We start from the raw sequence: 12,226 nt of genomic DNA, 5'->3' as shown, positions 1-12,226 counted from the left end.
ACACATTTTTCAAAACCAACGTGGCCAACTTCTGGATTACAGGAAGGGCTCCGTGGTGGGTAGTCTCCGCCAAAGGATGGTTTGGGCCGTTCTTCCAGGAATGGGAGACTGGAGGGCGTGTGAAGGATTTCCGCATGCCACACGGACACCTCCCGGCTTACGTTGCTCCGGTTCTGAAATTGATACGTCGGTGGGGTCTGGGGGTGGGGGAGATCAGATCCCTGACGAGGCAATGTCTCGACAGGCGCGTCTTGATCGCCCACTTTCAGAAACCACTGGCCCTCAAGGACTGCCCAGGTAAGGACCTGGAGGGGGGGCTGCTGCTTTTGAACTCAACACGGGTCCCCCAGAAGTTTTGAGATCTGGCCTGGCGCTCCTTCCATGGGAAGTTGTATGTAAGGGACAACTTGAAGTACAGAAACGCGGATGACAGGTTCTGTCCCCGCGAGCAATGTGCCTCCCTAGTGGAGACCATGGAGCATTTCCTGCTTCATTGCCCCTACAATGCAGAGGTTTACAAACAAGTGGGGGCTTCCATCGGCTGGCCTCGGCTAGCTGCCCTCTCCTACCCTGAGTGGGCGTATGGGGCATTCAGATACCTGGAGGGCAAGGACCGCTGCACGTTATACCTAGTTAGCTTAGTGGTTAGGTATTACACGTGGCACGCACGATGTTTAGTTTCGACGCGGCAGAAAGTCCTCCCTGTAGACACGGTATGTAGGGACATCCTTGCTGACCTGGGAAAGTTGCGCTCCAGAGAGTCGGGGGACCGAGGCATGCCGGATGGAAGGTGGAGGGGTTTCCACTTTCCAGTGTCGTAGGTTCCACGCTCTCTCCTCCCCGGTGGAGGGCTGTTACCCCTTTTCCTGCACATAACAGATTTTTGTTTTCCAAAGCAGGTACGTGCGCATAGGGTTTTCAGACATCTGCCCTGGAGCCACAAAAGGGGGAAATGTATGTCTTCCATGTGTATGTCCGTTTCTGTAAAGTAAAAATGTGTGCTTTCATGAAATACTAAGGTCTGTTCGGAGTTTTCCAAAAGAAATGGTTCTACTATTTCCGTTGGTTTTTCTTTCCTGTTTGGTATTAGTGTGATAAAAAAAAAATAAAAAATTTTTTTTCTCCTTTGCATATAGCTTTCTATTACAGTGCATATTATTTTGGCTTGTATATAAATATAGGTACATGCAACGGGGGTGATAGGCGGACCCGTCATAGGGGTAGCTGCCGCAGGGCAATTCCTCCCTCCCAAAAAGGGAAAAGTTATGTTTGTTGGGCTGAATGGTGACACAACTCTTTTCCTTTCTTTCTCCACACGTGTTTCGGTACGGGGGCAAGGCAAAGGAAGGTGGTGGACACGGCCAGAAAACATCGGAGTCGGACACCGGAACCGGACGCCAGAGTCAGGCACCATGGGAAGCCTCAAGGAGGAGGACGTTGAAGGATGCTCCATGCAGTTGCATAGCCCTTTGTTGAGTTTTTGTCAGGAAATGTAAGACAAGTTTTACTTTGTAACAGTTTTATACTTTCATAATAAAAGAACTCCAGCCTGCTGGGACTTGTGGGTGTGTCCTGCACATTCTGTGAGTGCACTGCTGAGAGAAGGCTGTATGTGCAAGCTCTCCCTCTCCTAAGGGCGGGGGAGGCTTTCCAGGCATGTCTCAGCCTGAGACAGCCTCTGTTTCTTTGGAGGAGCCAGGAAGGAACAGAGGGGAGCTACTGGCCCCAGTCGGGTGTGGAGGACCGGGCGAAGTGGAGCCCAGAAGGTCTGAGAGATTGAAAAGATCCCAGGAGAATGGTAGCACTGGCCGCAGCAGGTCCCAGTCCCGGTCTCCCCAACGTGCACTGGAATGGGGAACCAAACACCCCGGTGAGTCCGTAAATGCATATAGTAAGAGGATTACCAGTATGATGAAGGAATATGAATTTTGCAGCAGGAGCTTGGGGAAGCTCCAGATGACAGTGGATGGACTAAGATCAAAGGCAAATTATGGTTCTAAGTGGAAGCGCCCATAGTATGCTGAGCAAATTAGGAAGATAAAAATGGAAATGAAAGTGTTAAAAGACAGAAAGAAGGAGATTCTTGATACTGGGGGTCCCATGGCCGAGAGGCTTAGAAACCAGGAACGATTTGATGCATCCCGGGACTATGCGGGGTTAAATGCCCTGCCAGCTGGCTCCCCTGCTAATAGTAGGAGTGCAGCTGGCAGCAGCAGCAGCGATGAAGCTGAAGGTGAAGTGTGCTCACAAAAACCAGTGAGGGCATTCCAGCCTTTGTCCCAGTCCTCATCCCAGTGCAGCATTCCAGCCAGGCAGCCGGAGCCGGCACCCTCCTCCGGGTCTTCCACAGAGGAAGGCGGGACGAGCACCAGTGAGGCGGACACAGGCGGGAAGGATTTTGCTGGAAGCAGCAAGGGAGGTTGTCTCAGATCTGAAGTTCACAGAGTTAAATCTCCCCTGAATCTCTCCCTGTTTTCCTTTGGAGATGACTCCCCACCAGAAGACATGTATAGCAAGAAAAAGAAGATTGTAGAAATGGTGAACACTCGCTATGTGCCGTTTGTGTGTGCAGAGTCCACAGCCCAGAGCAACCCGTTGTCTGTGGGGACACCAAGGCCTGGGCAGGCAAGCCAGGAGAAAGAAGCGGAGGGTCCTCAGCCGGCTGGAGTTTGGCATGCACCCGCGGGGGGTGAGTGCGCCGTGCAGTCCCCAGCCACCCCGGGGCGGGCAAACACGGTGTTGGTGCCCGTGGGGGGGGGGGTTGTCTGCGGGCGGGGCTGGAGTGTCTGCTAGGTGGGCTGAGGGGGAAATCCAAAAGTCAGGGGTACCAAATAAGGGCGCATCGGAAGCACCTAGGCATGTGTCTGAGGCACCCATAGATGTTGTAGGGGTGTCGGGGGGACCCCAGAAGCCCCAAAAAAGATTGGAGTGGGGGTCTCCAACATAGTGGAGTCCCTGGGAGTGTCGAAAGGAGCTGGAACATCCAGAATTGAAACTTTGATAGGAACAGGGAAGGTCATGGCAGAGGCTGCAACCGGCCCACCCCCCCCTCCCAGTGGCCACAGGTGGCAGAAGCTATGCCAGTGTGGTCACCGGGACGGCTGTGGATCTTTTGTCCGGCGGCATAGGAGGAGAGATTGATCCAGGGCAGCAACTCACAGATGCCCTGAGCCGGGGAGAGAGGTCAGCTGTCATAGATGGGAAGCGGGTCGGGCTGGATTTTTGGATCCAGCGCCATGGTCTGGCAGCCTTCCGAAAGGATAGCAGGAATTGGTCGCTCCCTACAGGTGGGCCAGGGGGTGCTCGGAGGAATGTGGTCCGTCTGAAGTGGAATGGCAATGAAGCATGCCCCAGAAGAAATGTGGTGGTTGAGCTATTGCTGACGATGGGCTTCAGGGCTTGTGACATCTATGCCCTGATCCATCCCTTCGGCACCTCAATGTTTGACATCAGCTTTGCTCGAGCAGAGGGGCTGGAGTTGTTCTGGTCGAGCTATGAGCTGGTGAAAGACAGGCCCGTTTGACGGGATTTTGGGGTCATCCCCATATCCCGTCAAAATGACGTGAAGGTAGTGACCATTTTAACCCATAATGAGTCACTATCTCCGATTGACATCATGACCTGGTTGAGCAGATTTGGGGAGGTACACGGTACCCCGGTAAAAAACCGTGACGAATACGGCATCTGGTCCGGAGCCTGGACCTTCTCAGTTAAGTTGAGAAGAGCTGGTAATTCAGTCACCCACATTCCCTCCTCGGCCTTTTTAGGGAGGGACAGGATCCTGGCCTTTTACCAGGGACAGCCAAAGGTCTGCCATAGATGCGGAGACCCCACGCACTTTAGTGCGGCCTGCATGTCGTGTGGTGGGGTAGGTCACACCGCCGCATCTTGCGTGGTCATTCGCTGTCACCTGTGTGGTGTCCTAGGACACCCCTTCAGCCGTTGCCCACGCTCTTGCGCCAACACGGCCTCTAAACCAGTGGAGGTACCCCAGGGTGGCGAGGCCTCTGCTGGGGAGGGGGCTAGTGGAGGTGCGGGGGCCGAGGGACCAGTGATGGCAGGGGAAAGTAAGAGCAAAACAGCAAGTCAACAGAGGCGGAGTGAGGCTCGGAGAGAGGCCCGGAGGGAGGTAGGCGAAGAAGGGGATTCCGGAAGGATGATCCTGAGCCCCCCTTCTGAAGGGCGGCCTGTGGCTGAGGCTCTGGAGGGTGTCGGTTTGGAGGAAGAGGTCAGGAGACTTGAGAGAGAGGACGAAAAGGGCCGCTTCCCGGGATTCTCATCCAGAAAGCTGTGTGGATGAGGACCATAGGAAATGGCAAAAAGAAAAATCGGAAGGGTGCAAGGAAAAGTGAGAAAAAGGGGGTTGGAAAGTCTCCCCCTTCCCCGGACCGGATGCCGAGGGAGGGACTGACCGGCTCCCCTCTGGTTGCCCTTTCAAACCGGTTTCAGATCCTGGGAGGTGACCCAGAGGCCCCCCTAGAGGGGGGGGGGGGGAGAGGGGGATCCGGGGAAAGGGGGTGAGCAGATGGAGGACGTTGCCCCCCCCCCTCCCCTGGGGGTCTAGTGCCCCCAGGGGGTGGGGGATTTCCTGTGTCGCCGGACAGAAGAGGGAATATCTCCCCTGAAGAAGGGGTGCCCCTTTCCAGGGCTGAGGATATGGATACCTCAGGGAGGTCTCTGAAGCGGGACAGAGACTCTGCTGTGGGGGGGAGTTGGGGAGGTGAAGAAAAGGGTCGTCCAACTTGATCATCCATGATGGTGGCACTCACTCCGTTGACGCTGGCAACCATTAATGTTGCTAGCATAAAGTCGGATGCGGCTAGATTTACGGCCTTTGATTTTTTCAGCCGGATTGATGCTGATATTTTATTTTTGCAGGAGACCAGGCTGGCTGACTTGGCTAGCGTGCATAAGGCGAGGAGAGAATGGAGACACGGGCCCTCATACTGGTCTCTTGCGGCCGAGCCGTATGGCGGAGTGGCGGTCCTTTTCAAAGCCGCAAATGTAGAAAGCCGACGAATTATCGAGGTGGAAATGGGGAGGTGTTTAGTCTTAGACATCCTTATGGGGGGTCTAGAGCTTCGGCTCATAAACATCTATGGTCCTCAAAGCAAAAATGAGAGGAAGGACCTCTTCATAAGGATTAAGCCCTTTTTATTTACGAGCCGACTGGTAGTCTTTGGTGGGGACTTCAACAACGTCACAAGGCCCTGTGATAGTGGAGGTACCAGAGACAGGTTGGCTTACGATAGTGTCGCTTTAAATAGTATAGTAAGCAAGGCTCGACTGGTGGACCTCCACATCCGGAGTGCCCCAGGTCGCACGGGTTTCACCTATTATAGAGGCAGCAGTAGGTCTAGGATAGATAGGTTTTATTTAAAGGAGGAAACCATCTCCTCGCCCTTAGTGGTGAAGGAGGTGGAATTCTCTGACCACTGTTTGATTATGTTTTCTCTGAATGTTTCAGAAACCCCTCGGATGGGAAGAGGCTTGTGGAAACTGAATTCGGCTCTCCTGGAGGACGCAGAGGTGAGACAGTCCTTTGAGGATTTCCTGCAGAGCCAGATTCCATTGGTGGGCCTGTGCAACAGTAAGTCAGAGTGGTGGGAGATCTTCAAGGTAAGGGTTGCGAAGTATTTCCGCGAGCTCTCCAGCCTCAGAAACCTGTCCAGATATCGTTTGTATCAAGGCCTGAGGAGGAAACTCGAGCAGCTGGTCTCGACTGAAGGCAACCGCGAGGAGGTCTCCAGGGTGAAATCCCTGCTTAGGAGTTGCCAGTATGATAGACACGCATCTTTGGTTTTTGAAAGGGATTTTGGGAGGTTCCGCTAGCCCGACCCCTACAGAAACTGTAAGATGTCAGTGAATAGTAGACTTGTAATGGGACTGGTTGATAGTACAGGATCACTGAGGAGGTCCACCTCAGGGATACTAGAGGTCACCAGATCCTTCTACTCGCACCTCCTGGCAGGGAAAGATCTGAATCGGGACACGGCGTCTGCTTTCCTGGCTGAGACCATCCTGGAAGGGGAAGTGTCTTCATCGCTTGATGTTTTGACAGAACCGATCAGTGAAGAGGAAGTCAGACTGGCCTTTGACGGGCTGACGCTCAAGAAAACGTCATGTCCGGATGGCTTATCATTAGAGATGAGCGAACGTACTCGTCCAAACTTGAAATTCGTGCGAATATTAGGGTGTTTGGGATGCTCGTTACTCTTAACGAGTACCACGCGATGTTCCGGTTACTTTCAGTTTCCTCTCTGAGACGTTAGCGCGCTTTTCTGGCCAATTGAAAGACAGGGAAGGCATTACAACTTCCCCCTGTGACGTTCAAGCCCTATACCACCCCCCTGCTGTGAGTGGCTGGGGCGATCAGATGTCACTCGAGTATAAAAGTCGGCCCCTCCCGTGGCTCGCCTCAGATGCCTTGTGACTGAGTTAGCTGAGGGAAAGTGCTGCTGCTGCTGTAGGGAGAGTGTAAGGAGTGAGTGTAGGCTTCAAGAACCCCAACGGTCCTTCTCAGGGCCACATCTATCCGTGTGCAGTACTGTGGAGGGTGCTGTTAGCAGTGTTGCACAAATTTTTTTTTTTCAAAATCGGCAGTCTGCAGAGCATTGCGCCTTGCAGTAATACTACAGGGACAGAAGTGGTGGTTAGGTAGGGAGAGTGTTAGGAGTGAGTGTAGGCTTCAAGAACCCCAACGGTCCTTCTTAGGGCCACATCTATCCGTGTGCAGTACTGTGCAGGCTGCTGTTAGCAGTGTTGCATATTTTTTTCTTTTCAAAATCGGCTGTCTGCAGAGCATTGCGCCTTGCAGTAATACTACAGGGAGAGAATTGTGTAGGCAGGGCCAGAAGACATATTATTGATTGAATATAGTCAGTGGGCCCTCCGTTTCCCAAAAAGGGAAACATTATATTTGTCCTGCAGGCTTGCGCCAATTAATTTGCTGCCTGTGAAAAGTAACTGCTCTGCTGCACTTCATATAACTGCATTTCTGTGCAACACATATCTTATCTGATTGAATATAGTCAGTGGACCCTCCGTTTCCCAAAAAGGGAAACATTCTATTTGTCCTGCAGGCTTGCGCCAATTTATTTCCTGCCTGGGAAATCACTGGTAATACAGCATGCTGAGGGGTAGTGGTAAGCCTAGAGGACGTGGACGTGGCCGAGGACACATAGGCCCAAGTGAGGGTGTGGGCACAGGACGAGCTCCTGATCAAGGTGTATCGCAGCCGACTGCTGCGCGATTAGGAGAGAGGCACGTTTCTGGCATCCCCACATTCATCGCCCAATTAATGGGTCTACGCGGGAGACCTTTATTAGAAAATGAGCAGTGTGAACAGGTCCTGTCGTGGATGGCAGAAAGTGCTTCGAGCAAGCTATCATCCACCCACAGTTCAGCGCCGTCCAGTGCTGCAAATCCAAATCCTCTGGCTGCTGCTCCTCCTTCCTCCCAGCCTCCTCACTCCACTACAATGACACATGCTCAGGAGCGGGCAGACTCCCAGGAACTGTTCTCGGGCCCCTGCTCAGATTGGGCAGCAGTGGTTCCTCTCCAAGCAGAGGAGTTTATCGTCACTGATGCCCAACCATTCGAAAGTTCCCGGGGTCCGGGGGATGAGGCTGGGGACTTCCGGCAACTGTCTCAAGACCTTTCAGTGGGTGAGGAGGACGATGACGATGAGACACAGTTGTCTTGCAATGAGGTAGTAGTAAGGGCAGTAAGTCCGAGGGAGGAGCGCACAGAGGATTCGGAGGAAGAGCAGCAGGACGATGAGGTGACTGACCCCACCTGGTGTGCAACGCCTACACAGGACAGGTCTTCAGAAGGGGAGGCACGGGCAGCAGCAGGGCAGGTTGCAAGAGGCAGTGCGGTGTCCAGGGGTAGAGGCAGGGCCAGACCAAATAATCCACCAACTGTTTCCCAAAGCACACCCTTGCGCCATGCCACCCTGCAGAGGCCGAGGTGCTCTAAGGTCTGGCAGTTTTTCACAGAGACGCCTGACGACCGACGAACAGTGGTGTGCAACCTTTGTCGCGCCAAGATCAGCCGGGGAGCCACCACCAACAGCCTCACCACCACCAGCATGCGCAGACATATGATGGCCAAGCACCCCACAAGGTGGGACGAAGGCCGTTCACCGCCTCCGGTTTGCACCGCTGCCTCTCCCCCTGTGCCCCAACCTGCCACTGAGATCCAACCCCGCTCTGAGGACACAGGCACTACCGTCTCCTGGCCTGCACCCACACGCTCACCTCCGCTGTCCTCGACCCCATCCACCAATGTCTCGCACCGCACCGTTCAGCCGTCGCTAGCGCAAGTGTTTGAGCGCAAGCGCAAGTACGCCGCCACGCACCCGCACGCTCAAGCGTTAACCGTCCACATAGCCAAATTTATCAGCCTTGAGATGCTGCCGTATAGGGTTGTGGAAACGGAGTCCTTCAAAAGTATGATGGAGGCGGCGGCCCCGCGCTACTCAGTTCCCAGTCGCCACTACTTTTCCCGATGTGCCGTCCCAGCCCTGCATGACCACGTCTCCCGCAACATTGTACGCGCCCTCACCAACGCGGTTACTGCCAAGGTCCACTTAACAACGGACACGTGGACAAGCACAGGAGGTCAGGGCCACTACATCTCCCTGACGGCACATTGGGTGAATTTAGTGGAGGCTGGGACAGAGTCAGAGCCTGGGACCGCTCACGTCCTACCCACCCCCAGAATTGCGGGCCCCAGCTCGGTGCTGGTATCTGCGGCGGTGTATGCTTCCTCCACTAAAGCACCCTCCTCCTCCTGCTCCGCAACCTCTGTCTCGCAATCAAGATGTGTCAGCAGCAGCAGCAGCACGTCGCCAGCAGTCGGTGTCGCGCGGCGTGGCAGCACAGCAGTGGGCAAGCGTCAGCAGGCCGTGCTGAAACTACTCAGCTTAGGAGATAAGAGGCACACGACCCACGAACTGCTGCAGGGTCTGACAGAGCAGACCGACCGCTGGCTTGCGCCGCTGAGCCTCCAACTGGGCATGGTCGTGAGTGACAACGGCCGTAACCTGGTGGCGGCTCTGCAGCCTCACGCACGTGCCATGCCTGGCCCACGTCTTTAATTTGGTGGTTCAGCGCTTTCTGAAAAGCTACCCACGCTTGTCAGACCTGCTCGTAAAGGTGCGCCGGCTCTGCGCACATTTCTGCAAGTCCCACACGGACGCTGCCACCCTGTGGACCCTGCAACATCGGTTTAATCTGCCAGTGCACCGACTGCTGTGCGACGTGCCCACACAGTGGAACTCTACGCTCCACATGTTGGCCAGGCTCTATGAGCAGCATAGAGCTATAGTGGAATACCAACTCCAACATGGCCGGCGCAGTGGGAGTCAGCCTCCTCAATTATTTTCAGAAGAGTGGGCCTGGTTGGCAGACATCTGCCAGGTCCTTCGAAACTTTGAGGAGTCTACCCAGGTGGTGAGCGGCGATGCTGCAATCATTAGCGTCACCATTCCTCTGCTATGCCTCGAGAAGTTCCCTGCAAAGCATAATAGCAGACGCTTTGCACTCGGAAACAGAGCCGGGGGAAGACAGTATGTCGCTGGATAGTCAGAGCACCCTCCTGTCTATATCTCAGCGGGACGAGGACGGAGGACGAGGAGGAGTTTAGTGCGGCTGGGGGAATCATCACAGCTAAGCGTACCCGCCTGTCAACCAACAGTGCCGACAGGCTAACACTCATCAAGATGAACAAAGCCTGGATTTCCACAGACTTCTCTTCTCTACCAGCGGACAGCAGCGATACCTAAGCAATACGTAGGCTGCACCCGCGGATGGAAGCATCGTTCTCTCTCACCATCCAAAACGGGGACATTTCTGCTTCATCAATCTGTGTATAATATTCCTCCTCCTCCTCCTCCTCCTGAAACCTCACGTAATCACGCTGAACGGGCAATTTTTCTTAGGGCCACAAGGCTCACTCATATAATTTTTCTAATTTTTTTTTATACGTTTCAATGCTCTTAAAAGCGTTGGAACTTTAACTTGAAACAATTTTTTGTTAAACTGGGCTGCCTCCAGGCCTAGTTACCACTTAAGCCACATTAACCAAAGCGATTAATGGGTTTCACCTGCCATCTTGGTTGGGCATGGCCAATTTTTACTGAGGTACATTAGTACTGTTGGTACACCAATTTTTTTGGGCCCTCACCTACAGTGTAATCATAGCAATTTCTATGTTCTTCGCCTGCACTCATCGTACAGAAAGGTGTGTGGGGTTGGCCTACACTTTAGCTACATAAATGTAACTTGGGCCTTGGCTATACTGCAGCTACTGAAATGGAACTAAGACTGCACTTCCACTATACTGCTGCTTCGGAATTGTTCCTGGGGCCTGTGTAGGCTGCTATTACTTAAATGGAACTTAGACTATGCTCCTCCTATACTGCTGCTTCGGAATTGTTACTGGGGCCTGTCTTGAGTGCTACTATTACTGAAATGGAACGAAGACTGCGCTCCCACTATACTGCTGCTTCGGAATTGTTACTGGGGCCTGTCTTGAGTGCTACTATTACTGAAATGGAACTAATACTGTGCTCCCCCTATAATGCTGCTAGTGATATGTTAGTGGGGCCTGTCCTAATGCTACGGCTGAAATGTTACGAATTCTGGGCTCTGCCTATACCGCTGCTAATGGTATGTCTCTGGGGTGTGGAAACAGAGGCTTCCCAAAGACATGATGACGGCGAGGCCATTTCCCACCAACGCGGTTACTGTTAAGGTGCATATAACCACGGACACATGGAGAGGACACGTAGTGCCTCCAAAGCATCCCCCGCCACGGCCCACTTAATCCTGGCCACATTCCGAAAACCAACAAAATAAAACCGCGCTACTAGGTCCGCAGTCACCACCACATGACCACCAACGCGGTTACTGTTAAGGTGCATATAACCACGGACACATGGAGAGGACACGTAGTGCCTCAAAAACATCCCCCGCTACGGCCAACTTAATCCTGGCCACATTCCGAAAACCAACAAAATACAACCACGCTACTAGGTCCGCAGTCACCACCACATTACCACCAACGCGGTTACTGTTAAGGTACATAATACAAGTCTGACTGGGGCATGCAGACACCTTGACAGAATGAATAGTGTGTGGCACATAGGTTCCCCATTGCTATGTCCACGTGTGCAGCTCCTGATGGCTGTGGCACAGGATTATATTTCTCATTGCTTCTGTACAGCATTGTGGGCTATCGCCCCACCACTTTTAAAGAGGGTCGCTGCCTAGCTGTGCCAACCCTCTGCAGTGTGTGCCTGCAGTTCCTCCTCATGCCAGACGCACTTATAAATTGACATGAGGGTGGTGTGGCATGAGGGCAGCTGAAGGCTGCGCAGGGACAGTTTGGTGTGCGCTGTGGACACTGCGTCGTGGAGGGGGGTTGGGCAGCATGTAACCCAGGAGAAGTGGCAGCAGAGTGTCATGCAGGCAGTTATTGTGCTTTGTTGTAGGTAGTGTGGTGCTTAGCTAAGGTATGCCATGCTAATGAGGGCTTTTCAGAAGTAAAAGTTGTTGGGAGGGGGGTGGGCCACTCTTGCCGCTATTGTGGCTTAATAGTGGGACCTGGGAACTTGAGATGCAGCCCAACATGTAGCCCCTCGCCTGCCCTATCCGTTGCTGTGCCGTTCCCATCACTTTCTTGAATTGCCCAGATTTTCACACATGGAAACCTTAGCGAGCATCGGCGAAATACAAAAATGCTCGGGTCGCCCATTGACTTCAATAGGGTTCGTTACTCGAAACGAACCCTTGAGCATTGCGAAAATTTCGTCCCGAGTAATGAGCACCCGAGCATTTTGGTGCTCGCTCATCTCTACTTATCATCCGAATTCTATAAGACCTTTAAGGAGCACTTGGCTCCCCTGTTGACTGCGGTATACAATGAGTGCCTATCCTCGGGTTCTCTGCCAGAGTCGATGAGGAGGTCAGCACTGATCCTTTTGTCAAAGGGGAAGGATCCGTCCCATATTGAGAATTGGCGGCCCATAGCACTTCTCAATATGGACCGTAAGGTTCTGGCTAAAATACTGTTTAACAGGCTGGTGCGGTTTGCGCCAGAGTTGCTCTCGGAGGACCAGCACTGCTCTGTTCCAGGCCGAGGCACCTTCAGGGCCATGCTTGGTGTCCGGGAGGCTGTGGAGCAGGGCAGGGCTGGAAGTTGGAGAGGCTTCTTGCTG

General features: G+C 53.4%; 1 protein-coding gene across 2 annotated transcripts; it reads left to right on the top strand.

The window, feature by feature from the left end:
• The first annotated feature begins 1,661 nt into the window (after positions 1–1,661).
• LOC136576311 (uncharacterized) lies at positions 1,662–8,027 on the top strand. 2 transcript variants are annotated; one of them, XR_010786340.1, is made up of 2 exons: positions 1,662–1,870; positions 5,468–8,027. XR_010786340.1 is itself a non-coding variant. In XM_066575504.1 (2 exons), exons 1-2 carry the CDS (start codon positions 2,044–2,046, stop codon positions 5,830–5,832), a joined length of 1,011 nt encoding a protein of 336 aa, XP_066431601.1. In that variant the 5' UTR covers positions 1,898–2,043; the 3' UTR covers positions 5,833–8,027. The 2 variants fall into 2 exon arrangements, 1 of the variants encoding a protein (XP_066431601.1); XM_066575504.1 differs by lacking the exon at positions 1,662–1,870 and adding an exon at positions 1,898–2,689.
• Positions 8,028–12,226: the final 4,199 nt, after the last annotated feature.

The sequence above is a fragment of the Eleutherodactylus coqui genome, chromosome 8 (assembly GCF_035609145.1).
Source record: "Eleutherodactylus coqui strain aEleCoq1 chromosome 8, aEleCoq1.hap1, whole genome shotgun sequence".
NCBI classification, from domain to species: domain Eukaryota; kingdom Metazoa; phylum Chordata; class Amphibia; order Anura; family Eleutherodactylidae; genus Eleutherodactylus; species Eleutherodactylus coqui.
This window is presented reverse-complemented; position numbering and strand designations above follow the sequence as displayed.